The sequence below is a fragment of the Zosterops lateralis genome (genome assembly GCF_965231275.1).
Source record: "Zosterops lateralis genome assembly, chromosome: 7".
NCBI lineage: Eukaryota > Metazoa > Chordata > Aves > Passeriformes > Zosteropidae > Zosterops > Zosterops lateralis.
The window spans coordinates 29,034,121-29,047,266 of NC_139767.1; the positions used below are offsets into that span (position 1 = coordinate 29,034,121).

General features: G+C 47.7%; 1 protein-coding gene across 1 annotated transcript in view; it reads right to left on the bottom strand.

Annotated features, from left to right (window-relative positions):
• Positions 1–607: 607 nt before the first annotated feature.
• Positions 608–13,146, bottom strand: part of ITGB5 (integrin subunit beta 5) — a gene marked incomplete at its 5' end in the record, with an annotated part of 58,910 nt that continues 46,371 nt past the window's right edge. Inside the window, 5 exons of the mRNA XM_083865786.1 lie at positions 608–1,195; positions 1,724–1,890; positions 2,994–3,110; positions 6,545–6,648; positions 7,363–7,585. Coding sequence (XP_083721912.1) covers positions 1,100–1,195; positions 1,724–1,890; positions 2,994–3,110; positions 6,545–6,648; positions 7,363–7,585 — 707 coding nt within the window. The 3' untranslated portion in view covers positions 608–1,099. The remainder of the gene's footprint in view (positions 1,196–1,723; positions 1,891–2,993; positions 3,111–6,544; positions 6,649–7,362; positions 7,586–13,146) is intronic.

A 13,146-nucleotide genomic window follows, 5' to 3' on the forward strand; every position in this document is an offset into this window, starting at 1 on the left:
CCAGCTCCAGAGGAAAACAGGGCTGGGGGAATAGTCTGGGAGGAAAAAAATCTAAAAAGCAAAAAACAAAGGAAAATATATGTTGTGAAGCAACAACACTGGTCTTTATCCAGCTCCCTTTCCAAGCAAAAGCTCCGGGCTCCCCTGCTTTTCCAGCTGGGCTCCACTGGACCCCACAGCAACAGTGCTCTGGTAAAACGTCAGAAGTCTGGATGAGCTGCTGTGTGCTCCCAGCTGCCCTCCTGTAGCCACCCGGGCTGGACACCTACTTGCACACTGTAAGAAATGGGTGTTTATATTAGTTTCCTCAGGCTAAACTGCCTTTTCCTTGGGCTCCCACCAGTTTCCAATCTGTGTTAACACCATTGGCTCAGAGCAGGAGCTCCCTGAGGCACTCCCTGCCCCAGGTCAACACCAGTATATTAAATCAACACAACTTCTGTGGCAGTCCCTACAGCTGCAATTCTATGTTTTATAGCCACACTTAGACTGATAAGGTTCTATTAATAAATTCATCAGGCAGCACCACTGCTGCTGGTAGGAGGAGCAAGCCCCAGTTTTGGCAGGGCACTCAGCAAAGAAACAATCAACTCTACTCACAGCATCATATATGCACAACTGTTTTATTTTGGGGTTTATATAAAAAAAAATTCCTAAAAACTGCAGAGCTTTTTTATCCTAATTTCTTACACATATGTTTCCAAGACCCTGTTTTCAAGCTAATTCCCCCCCTTACAACTTGTGATGGAGTGGGTTCCCCTGATTTTTGACCTAGTCACCTTTTCTAATGGGATATGTCTAAAGCTGCAATATGGCACTTGGTTCACTTAGTTGGCAGGTTTAATACATCTGGAAAGCTGGGGTATGGAGATGCACACGGCTCAGAGTCCATCAACACAGGCAGGCACACCCTGCCCTCACGTCTGTGCCTCCAGAATGAACCAGACCTTTCTCCTTACTGTGCAAATAACAGGCTTTGGTCATCGACCAGTCCCGTCGTAGGGGATTCTCGCTCCTGAAGAGAATCCCGTCTTCAAGTGGGGAAGCAGCCCGGCCATTCAAGCAATTGTCCATGGCAGTGCCAGGCACTGAGACCCCTTCAGTCAACTGTACCGTTGTATGACTTGTTGAGCTTGTTGAACGTGAACTCTACGTTATGTGTGGAAATGGGCTTTCTGTAGAGAGGATTGGATGCCTTTGGAGAAAGGAACAGACAAAAAGAACAAAGATAAGGAACAAAGTCCGTGTCATGGTAGAAACATCCCAATGTGTTTGGTGACAGCACTGTGTTTGGCTTTGAGTGAATTGAACATTCAGATCCAACAGCAGTGCTATTTATCCAGAGTTGGTCCACCAGACCCACCTTCCATCCTGCCTGCAGGCAGAGGCACTGCCCTCCAATGCTGAGCACCCCCACCCAATGCCTCCCAGAAGGGCTCCCTCACAGACCTAACCAATGTGGCTGCTACCACAGTCTCCCCTACCTCCTTCAGCCTCCAGCTCTGCTTGGAAATCGAAACCAAAGGCTGGATATAGTTTTGCAAAGCATTTATAACTTGCCTAGGAGAAGGCAGTGCAAGATGCTGGACCCCGAAGGCGCCACAGGGTACGGACACCTGCATCCCTTGTGCCTGCCACACTCCTCCATCATTGCAGAGCTGCTTGCTGCCAGTGCATCCCAACAGACCCCCCCACACCAGCAGCACCCCTACCCCAGGCTCACCATTTCATATCTGGCACGGGAGCGCTCGCTCTGGAATCGGTCGAACTCCCGCCTGTCGTGGATGGTGACAAGCAGCTTCCAGAGCGCCAGCAGGATGATGCCAATCAGCACCACACTGCCAATCACTGCCAGCACGATGGTCACAGCGCTGGGGGCTGAGCTGCAGGCTGGCAGGGAGGGAGAAAAGCTAATTAGCCCAGATCAGGATACCGGGATGTAATAACTTGGACTGCAGCCACTGAGTGAGTGACCTCAGGCAGTGCTAGCAGCAGTGGCTAAATTAAAAAAAGCAACAGTCCCCTCTGAAATCAGACTGATTTTTTCTTTTTTTTTAATTAAATAAATTCCTGGCTAGAGGCAGGTCAAAGGGACACCTCTCATGGATGTCAGCAGAGCTGGGATGTCACATAGTAGGGCTGCAGTGCCACTGTCCAACAGTGACGCAGGGTTTTAATGCCAGGTGACCATTGGGGGACAGAGCATTAAGGTGCCTCTGGCAAAAGCCAGCTCAGCTTCTCCCACACAGAGATAGGTGATCACAAAGGACTTTAAATAAGGACATTAACTGTCAGCTAATCAACTGGTCTTTCAATGAAGTGCAAGCTGCAGCACAAATGAAATAGAACATGAGGAATCTTAGTCTTTTCCATATTGGCCTGTACTTTAGAGGACCAGAGCAGATCACAAGAAGTTACTGCCAGATGCTTGCCAGCTTGTCCTGCAACACCACAAGGGGTCTTCTTTGAGCAACTGCATTGCATGTGATTAATAATGCTGGGAAGCACAGCTGTCTGCACAGCCTGAGGAGAGGAATAGGGACACCCAGCCCTTGCACTGCCTGGACAGAGCTCTTTGGCAGTGTGGAAATCCTTAGGTGGTACAGAGCTTTCCCAACATTCTGACTTAACCAGCAGCTGCACCACGTATCCCCTTCTGATGTTTTTGCTCCCAGGGGTTTTATCTCCAAATCGAGCATGCTTTTTGCTACTTAAATAGGCTCCATTTAATTCAGCCTCCTAAAGTTCTTCAGCCACTTGCTGGCAATGCTGATGGCTCAGGTGCAAGATTTACTCTCACAGTTCTTTTTTACAAAGTTGGGAGCATTTGGAGCTGGGCTTCATCACCATAAAACACTTCCATTTAAATCACCCCAGTTTATCTGCTCACACACGCAGCCAGCCTTTCTGCAACCCACCAGGCTCCCCAGCAGCCCACCACCTCTCCTGAGGCAGCCAGTGCTGTCAAAAAAGAAACCCAAGGGAGGACCAACCTGGCTCCTTGAGGACGGTGAGGTTGGATTTCCCACTGGGAAGCTCCAAGTAGGTGAACTTCATGACGCAGTTGTTCACTGGGTAGGCGCACAGGATCGCGTTGGGGTCATCTGTTTCTGGAACCAGATCAAGAATCACAGGATTTTTTTATAAGTTTTTTAGATACATTTTAAAAAATCCTCCAGACTGCAGAATTTTTGTACCCTACTTTTTCAAATAAATGCTTCCAACACCTATTATTTTTAACACAATTCCCTTCTAACAGGTTGCAATGGTATGGGTTCCCTGATTCTGAACTAGTCACCCTGTCTAATAGGTGTCTAAAGCAGCAATACAGCACTTGGTTGACTTAGTTGGCAGGTTTAATATTAGGAATTAGCACAGCTCTTCCCTGCAAGATAAGCAGAGCTTTCCAGGAATGTCTGGGAGCAGAAGAATGAGGAGTAACCCTGGAAAGCAGCACAGTTTGATCACAACTCATACAAATTGTAACTGAGCAGTGTCCAGATTTACTGCTTGAGAAAATGTGGCACTTGGCAAACATCACATAGCAAACAGACTCAACCTCTCACACATTCTTCCTTCATGCAAGTCTGCTTTGGCAATAAATGCTGTTTTCTTCCTTATTTGCTAAAATTTCTTGAAGAGTGGAAGGTGAAGGGAAAACAAGGGGCATCAACTCAGACAGGGCCAGCAGCAGCAGCAGCCCATGGTCAGCTCGTGCTCCAGCTGCACCGAATGGCTTCAGCTCCGGAAACGGCTGAGAAGTTTGTTTTTAAAGAGTGAGACAGAAAAGGAGAATGGGAAGGGGAGGAGGGAGGGAGGGGGAAGGGAGGAGTTGATTGCAAGAAATGAGAGGACTTCATTCCCAGGGCCATGTGCTGTGTGTTTGTGTCTGACACACCACAGCACCAGATAGCCTGGTCACTGTAAGGTGCTGCTTGGGGGAGGCTGCTTCACAGAACCAATTTAAGACTGAGCAAAGCCATCACCTAAGGTTTGCAGATCTAGTGTAAGGGGTGATTAAGAGCTACTGTCCTGCACAGTCACAGCTCACTGGATGTCCCCAGTGCAGGGACAGTGACTGGAGGGAGTTTGGGAAGCACCTCTGGCTGTGACAGGAGCACAGCTCTGCAAGCCTGCAAGGGCTGAGAGTTTTGTGGGAGAGGAATTTGGGGACCCAGTGCTGTTGGCTGGCAAAGATATGCATGATCTTGTCTTAGGCACCTGGAAATAGCTTTCCACAGCTCTTGTATCCATGCCTGTCATGCTAAAAAATGATCGCATTAATAGCCACTGCTATGGCAGCCCCTTAGCTCTCTCCTGTCTGTTTGTTTTTCCTTTCAATGCCTTTGACCTGCATCCAGCTAAAAGATTAATTGCCCCTGTATCAACAGCTGAGCTCAGATGCAGCTGCCCCTGTGATGAGCCCTGATGCGTTGCTGGTGTGGACAAACCTCAGCTGTTCCTACCCTGGGACTGGAAAGCCTGCTCTATCTACACAGTGGTAGCAAAGCATGGGCTGGAAAAGTGCTGATTATTACAAAGAAAAGTACTAATTAGATTAATACAGATAATACTTCCATGTTTCTTGACTAACTCCCTTTTGAGTTGAGCAGCAGATCTGAATTTCCTGTAGGTCTAGCTGCTTTCACTCTCATCCTTGCACCATTATTTTGGTGAAAAATACAGTGATTAAAGTCTCAATAGTAATGATTTCTGTTGATTTTCACTAGATTTCAGAGATCACATGTCAACAGAGAGAGGTGTGAGGGCTCCACTGAGTTTTTAGGTCCACTGATGTGTGCTGCTGCCAGGTTCAGCTTGGAGCAGGACCTGTCATGCTCCTCTGGCATTGGAAGTTCCTCTCTGGGAACTGTCAGTAATGCAAAGGTAATACTGCAGAACCAAAGGAGATCCTGCAGAGTCCAAAGCAAGTCATACAAGCTTCCCATGAGGCAGAATTCTGGCTCATCAGTCCTCTGCTCTACAAAGCTTTGAAGCCCTGACTGCATCATGTCCAGAGTCAGAAGGCAGCTGGGATGTTCAAGGCTGTGTTCATTGCAATTTGATATTTAAGAAGATCCCATCCTCCTCTGCCAGGACAGTACAGACCTATGTGTTCTCTGACAAATATCAGCATTCTGCCTTCAGCAGGGACCTGTAATATGTGCTAAATTATACAAAAGCACTTGAAAAACGGGATTTGGCCAAGGCTGCCTGTGAAGAAATTCATAGTCCACAAATACTTTCTTTAGGAATATTTTGCTTTAGCTCTTTCTCTAGCAGCCCAGATCACCAAACTACAAAGTGCCTTGAGCTCCCAAGATCTCAGCATTATGTGCAATCTGACTGCAATAGTTCAACAGAAGCATAAGTGTAATTCCCAAATATGTCCTAAAGCAGAAATCTGGCTGTTTTTTCTCTGAAAACCATGCAGGGAGCTGACAAACTACAGTCCAGCCTCACCTTCCAGGGAGCAGACAAAACAAAAGCTGCCTTTGGCATAGTACATTAACCAAGCAGGAGGGATGAGCTTTGATTCCCAATATTTGCTGGCCAGACAGGCATTAGAAAGAAGCCTTGCATGTTTTGAATTTCCAAACCTCTTGCAGTGTGTTGGTACAGGTGCGCTCCCTGCTAAACTGCAGGGTGAATGGAGAGAATGAGAGCAAGTGTCGCAAAGGGAAGGGTAGGAAACTCCACTGGTCATAATTTAAAAGCTGGACACTGGATGTGAGAGGAGTCAATGGGAAAAACATCACCTGCAGACAGCTTAGGAGGAAGTGAGTGAAAGGCTGAGCAAGGTGTGGGACTCCCACCTCTATAAACTAAGGAAGATGAGGAAATGCCAGATGCAGACAGCTTATCCTGCTTGATCTACATCCCTCCCTCCAAGATATATTGCTAAGGCAAGGTCAGGATTGTGATTACATCTGTCACAAGTCTGGATCCCCTCTACCCCCCTAAATAGCAACAAGGGACTCCAAGAACATATCTTGAGAGGAGCAGGGAGAAAGTCATCTGCTGAGAGATGCACATGTGGGGTGGCCTCTAGAGGAGGACACCAAGGGCAGGAGATTGCCAGGGGGACCTGTAGCAGTCAGTTCCACCAAAGCAGAACTCGTTTTCAAAGCAGCTTTGCTTTCTCTTACAAGCTCACTTCTTCTAAGATGAAACCTCAGAAGATTAGAAAATGCCCTTTTTTGGGTTTGTCCAAAAACAAAATGCATTTTTTTGGGTTTGCCCTTTTGCACTCTCTCACGACTCATCTGTCTCATGTGACCTCATCCCACTCTCTTTGCTCCCTGCACTGGCAGTAGTAGTTAGATATTATTTAAAATCAAAAAGTTTTTTTACTTCAGTATGGATTATAGCCCAGAGAGAGTGTCACATACACCACACATATACTACCTACACACATACATTTCTAAATACCAGGTGTTCCCTGAAGCTTTCTTTACAGACATGTCTTAGTCTGGTTAAGAAGACTTCAATGCCACAGCCACCAGCTCTCACCACCTGCAGTCCTTGGTGTTTACCAACTTACCAAGAACATCCACAGTGGTGATGATCTCATCCTTGCAGTGCTTTTGGCAGGTTTGGTTATCAGCCAGTCTTCCTGAGTTAAACAGCTTGCATTCAATACAATCCCTGCAGGAATACACACAGAGGGGAAGATTAAGCACACGTCAAAAACCGCAAGAACACAGGGATTCAGGCCTTAGAAGGAGACTCCCTGGGTGCTGGTCTGGAAGCTGCACATCTGCACCACAAGAAGGGAGCAGCTTCAGGGCCAAGCATCTCCATTGCAGGGATGGATTTATTCTAGGCTTCAATGAAGGTGGCAGGCAGCTGGCAGGTTTGGGATCTGTTTGCCCTTTGGATGTCAGGAGCTGCACGTCAGCTACTGCCAAATCCATCCTGCCTGAGATCATGGTAGTCAGTCCTGCTGCTCTGTGCTAGTCTGAGGCTGATGCCTAGGGCACCTTCATTGCTGTAAGGCAGGGGCAGCGACTTGGATTCCAGTCCCCCCCTCCTTTGTAGCTCACAGCTCTCTGCACCCCGACATCTGCAACTCAGCGTGCAGCAAAACTGGGGTTGCCAGCCTTTCCCGCAGAGTGATACAGCTCTGGAAATGAACAGGGACATGAATCTCCATGAGCACTAGGGAAACAGGACTTGTTGCTGCTCTACCTAGGATACTGTCAGGTTGCTTAACATGGGCTCCTAGCAGCAGTAGGCTTGCCTGGGGGTGATCATACATTTAACAAAGCAGGAATAACCCCTTAGCTGAAAAGTCTCCCAGGAACCAAAGAGCTGACCTTCCCACCAGCGAGAAATCCCCCCTGAACTGCCTGTGAGTACCTTTTAGTGCTACAGACACCTGGGCAGGTGGGACACTTCTCACAGGTCTCCCCGAAGGCGCCTGGCTCGGTGCAGTGACACTTCCCGCAGACGCAGGCGCCCCGGCCGCTGCACATCTGCCCGTCACTGGACACACAGCTGTCCATCTCCGTGGAGCAGTTGCAGTTGTCCCCGATGTACCCGGCGTGGCACTTGCACTCCCCGCAGTGACACTCCCCGTGACCTGAAGGTGAGAGCAGGGGAGAGGAGTCAGCAGAATTCCGGACCACCAATGGGTGCTGTGGTTGGGAGGGACCGGCAGCCCAGCAAGGAAGAGCTGCCAGGGAGACCTTACTTGGCAGGGCAACAAAAAGATGCTGATGGGAAACATCTAAATATCAAGTTAATATCTACATTTAGCAGCAAAAAATATGTACTCACTGCTCTTACAGCTTATAGTTGCTCAAGACAAATGGGCACCTCCCCCTTCCTACTTTTGTATGAAACAATCTCTTATTTCTCTGTCTACATCAAGAGATATTAAGATGGGAATGGTGTAGTGCTTCCTTACTGGTTTTGAGCCCAGAATTTAGCAGCAAAAAGCCTAACAGGTTGCCAACCTCATAAAGTATTTCCTTCCCTTTCTTCTTAACAGTTTTACTTAAGAAGTTCTCTTAAAACCTTGAAAAAAATTATATCAACAAGCACTATTTCCCATGTCCAAACAAGACCTTTGTATCCCAGCCAGAGGCATGAAGATTGCTGGGACCAGTTGAGTCTCCCTCAGGGAGTAGCTCAGGGCAGCTCATAGCAGAGATGGATGAAGAGACCAGTTCAGTAAGAGCTCTCCTCCACTGAAACATCCCTTTGGAGCTATGGGGTTTAGTGAAGGGCTGAGAAAGTCAGCAGGCTCCAAGGCTGTCAGTGACAGTAATTGGAGTGGCTGTCCACCGAGCAGCTGGTTTCAGAGAGGCATGCATCTGCTGGAGAATGTTCAAATTCTTCCCTGGCCAGTCCCTAGGAAAAGGGATGCCTTTGCAGGCACAGTTTATAGAGCTGAAGGCTTTGTATACAAGGCTCATCAGTAGCCTAATTACAGCTCAGCTTTTCCACTGGAAAGAGCCTCGAGCACCCCAGACAGGATAAATTATATACATGCTCCTTTCATCAACACAAACCCACTGATCTCCCTGCCTCTCCCACTGTGCCAAGATTACCAGAGGCTGTGGATTGCCGAGTTACATCCCTTGCCAAAAGTCATGGGAGCACCTTCTGTTTTCCTAGGCATCTCATATATCCCAGCACATCACAAGTTGTCCTTCTACAGCCTCTTCTGCTCTCCCAACATTTGCTTTGGATCCAGCCTGCATATTCTAACATTACTGGGTAAAGGAGATTATGTTTACAAGATCCCTAGAGGTGACCTCCTTCTGTGCCTACATCTGATGGAGATTAAAATCCCTTGCTCTGCTGGCCTTCACAATGATAGCCTTGCCCTTTCCCCAGACAGAAAGCTCTGGGTTTGAGCCCATGGGCTCAGCTAAATCCACAGATGCTGCTCTTTGGGGGCAGCTGAAGAGTGGGGACTCCCAGGACCACCACTTCACAAGCAAACCAAATGGGTGTCTGGCTTTTATTCACAATTAATTCAGGTGATTGGGCTCTCACACGCAGCAGGTTTGGTGCCTCCATGGCAATGCATGTGTCCAGATTTAGCTATAAACCATGGTTTTCTTAAATGGCACTATTTCAAAGAATCCAAAGTAGCTGGCAATTAGTGAATGTGCTCAGGTTTGAATTTGAAGCGTGAGGGCCAAGAGCAGCAAGCTGATAGTATTCATATCATCCCTCAGTTCTCCTCGGACACCACAGGATGTAGCACAAGATGAGACTCCAGAGGAAATCTGTCTCTGGACCATAAAATGTTTCAGTTTTTAACGGCATCAGAAGTAGGTCATAGGAGGTTAGAAAGACTGCACATCTCTTCCAGCCCCTGGCAGAATGGAGGTGGAGCCTGAAGTTACTGTTCTGGGGAAGGGAAATGGCCATTTGCAAATAATGCATCCTATTAAACCATTGTGACTGGAAAACTTAAGAAACAGCATCTTAAAGGATGTGGTTTTTGTTTATTGACGGGATGAAGAAAAAGCCATTCTGTATGACGGTGACTAAGTGTGGGGTGTGAGCTTAAAATGTCAAAACACGTTGACATGTGTTTCCTGCCTTGGTCACACTGGCTTAATGTGCAAGAAGTCACTGGCTGAAGCTCATCATGGTCAATGTGCCAAAAGCAGTAATTTCCATCTTGACCTTCAATGGCAAAGATGTCACAATCCTCACTGCTTCCATCAGCTTGAAGAGTGGCCACTCCTGCAAGCACTGTGAGCTACACTTCTGGTGCCATCTATCTCCCAAACAGCCTGAAGACTGAAGAAATTCAGTGAATGAAAAATATCTGTTTTTCATATGGGCACAGTAAGAGTTGTCCCACTTCTCAACATCCACCTGGAGCACCAGAGGTGGGAATACACTCCACCCTCTCACTTGGGACACAAATTCAGAGGAGTCCCAAGGCAATGTGGGAGCGGCATTTTTGGTGACAGTGACCCAGAGCTGTGGTTTGCAGAGTGTTACCCAGAACTCACATCTTGCAGCACAGTGTGCTCCTGTTCCCAGTCCCAGCTCTCTCACGGTCACACACAGTGCTGATGTGGCTAAGCAGTCTCTGTGCCATCATGCCTGCAGGAAACCTTTAACCTCTGTGCCCATGATGAACCCAGTTTCACTTCCCAGTTTCATTTCCATGACAATGCGTCCTCAAGGAGAATGTGCTTCAAGACACCTCTGCACCAGCAGCAGTCTCATGGTGCAGGACATCATCCTGGACTTTAACCCCCTTCAACCCTTTGAGTTTGCACATTCTCTGTTAAAGCTGGTTTGTGAAGCCAAAATACATTAATTATGTTCTCCAAACATAATAAGAGATGTTTTCTTCTGTTCTCATCTTTGAAATGAGACAAGCTTAGAAGTTTAAAAGATCCAGATCTAACTAGGAAATGAAATGCTCGCTCTGAATTTGATAACATATTTTCCAGCCAGCTCCTGACCTCCGGTGGGGGGCTAACACAAAACACATGTCAGGAGGCTGCAGAAACCTGCTGGGAGGGTGTGCAGAGGAAAGCAATGCTTTTGTGGGGGAGGCCAGTCCCCAGACTGAGCTTGACTAGTCTGGGATCCATCCAGGCAGGAGCCATGGGGTGCACTGCTCCCAGGGACACCACCAGAGTGGGCCAAGGCTCACAGCCCAGCTGGTGCTTCCACCTCTCCCCATCCCAAAACACACACCCACCCCACTACTGTGCCCTGGCTGGGCTGCACATCTCACTGTCACTCAGGCAGCTTGTGCCAGGACATCCAACCATCCTCATTTTCACCCCAGCTGCCCCTGCCTCTCCCCCAGCTGCTCCCCCAGGACGGCAGCCACAGGCCAAATCCTCCCTGCCCTCAGCCTGGCACTGCACAAACCCAGCTTGGCACCCCCACACCAGTGCTGTTCTTGTTGTTCCCAGGCAGGGTCATTCCCAAATCAGGATAGCAGCTTCTGGCAGCAGCTTCCAGCCTCTGACCCTGATTTCATCCCAGGCTGCCTGACAGCAAGGCTGAGACCCTGCTCAGCAGGACAACCCCTCTGCCCTCCCTGATAACTGTGCACCTTTTAGCAACTGCACTAAGAGGTCTGAAACTCAGTGCACTAACAGCTCTGTCACTAGGGCTTTTCATAAAAGGTGGTTTTCCTAAAGCCTCCTACTTCTGAGGATGACAAAGTCATGTAAAAAATACTAGCTTTTTTTTGAAATACAAAAATATGACCTTAGCTTTTATAGAGGGGTAGAAAAGGTTTGAAAACAAGCCTCCTCCAACACTCCTTTTTTCCCCATCTTCTAGAACTTTAAACTGATGTGTCTAACATACAAGAAAAACAAGTCATGATTTTTAAGCCAGTTCAGTGGTTTCTGAGCACTCAAGAGGAGAAAGATCATACCGTATTTTGTTCCCATTAAATCAAGCCACTTATTTTTGTGCCTCTGTGCTCACATCCAAAGTGGGTCAGGATCTCCAAAAGGTTGTGCTTTTGTCATTTTTGGTTATTTGAACAACTAGTCTGAAATAGAAAAAAACCCACAGGAAAAACAACGAAGATAAATAAGTTATGGCAAGCAATTTCCATTCTCCAGTGTCATCCCTTTAACAAGCCCTGGCTGCTGTGCCCATCACCCAGAGAGCCCCAGAGCTGAAAGGGTGCACAACCATGGACCAAAAACATCTGCTTAATGAGAGAAGTCAAACCCTCTGACACAGGGCACTGCTTGAACATCAGTTTGTACCAGACCAGCCAATCTCTCAGCAAAAGTGCTCCATGGCTGGGGGAGAGGCTCTGTGAACAGCACATTTTGACTGGGAGGAAGACGGGCAGCAGAAAAGGCTTGGAACACTTAGAAAACTTAGGGCTTTTCATTTGGGAAAGGAGTAGGGTATGACACAGTGCCTGCTTAGGCAAATAAATCATCAGCTTTCCTAGTAATTTCTTTCCATGGCTCAAAGCAGCCAGTGCTGCACATCAAGAGGCCAGGCAAGGCCAGGCCAGGCAGCCTGCCCACAGCACAGCTCAGGCCCATGGCACTGCCAGATGGTCAGCACCCACAGGGACCTGGAGAGAGCTCCAGAAATTTTAACAGCAGGGATGGGTTTAGGATCCACCCCCTGGGTCATGCCAGTCCAGCAGGGAAAACAAGGGTGGGCAGGTTGGCAGCAGCATCCCCAAGCCCTGGAGCCCACTGAGCATAACAACCTCCTTGTGCTAAGGAGGCCACTACATAAACAAGGACATACAAATGTCAAGGGTCCAAGGTTTCTGTGTAACCTGAAATTCCTCCGACTGCCTCCACTCACACCATGAGAGAGCTTGCCCACACTCATTTTTCCACAACGCAACACTGAAGCAGCAAAACAAATACTAAGAGGTTAGTAAGAAATAAATAGTGCTTTTCCGAATGTTATTTACACCAGACACCATGGATCTGTGCATCTTCCCATTGCAATGGACATATATCCTGAATATAATATATATTCATATATATTATAATATCCTGAAGCATATGGGTTTAACCAAGATTTCAATCCCAGCACTGGGCTCACCAATCATCAAAACTAGCACTGGAGATGCAGAGTAATGAAACCAAATGCGAAGGAATAAATGCAGGCTCGAGCTGCTAATCCAGCCATGGGTACCACAAGTCCCATCACCAGCTGGACATTATTGCCAGCATCCCCTACATTGCAGCACTGCCATTTACAAAAACTCCCCTCAGCACTCCAGTTTCTCACTTACTCGGGAATTTCTGGGTTCAGTGAGAACTGGGAAAGGAAGACATGGTTTTAGAAACTGCTGTTTCATGAAGGCAGCTGAAAGCTATCCGGGGCAGGCGGATTTCCTGTGGCAGCCCTGGCCAGCCTTTCCTCATTTTCTTTCTCCTTGCTAAAGAAGTGGAGCTGAAATGCAACCACGAGATACATCTGATGATCCATCAGAAAGCCAAAATGGGCAGTGAGAAGTCATTTCCTGAAAGAGATCTAAAGTTGCATTTCTTAAAATAAAGCCTTCCTATTTTTTTTTCCAAGTAAGCTCAGCACTCCACAAATCCTTGGAATCCACTTCTACTACATTAGCTCCTCAGCCAAGCCTGCCACATATGGCCTTTTGGATGGAGATACAGAGCTGGGAATTGGAGCTTTCAGGTCCTGCTG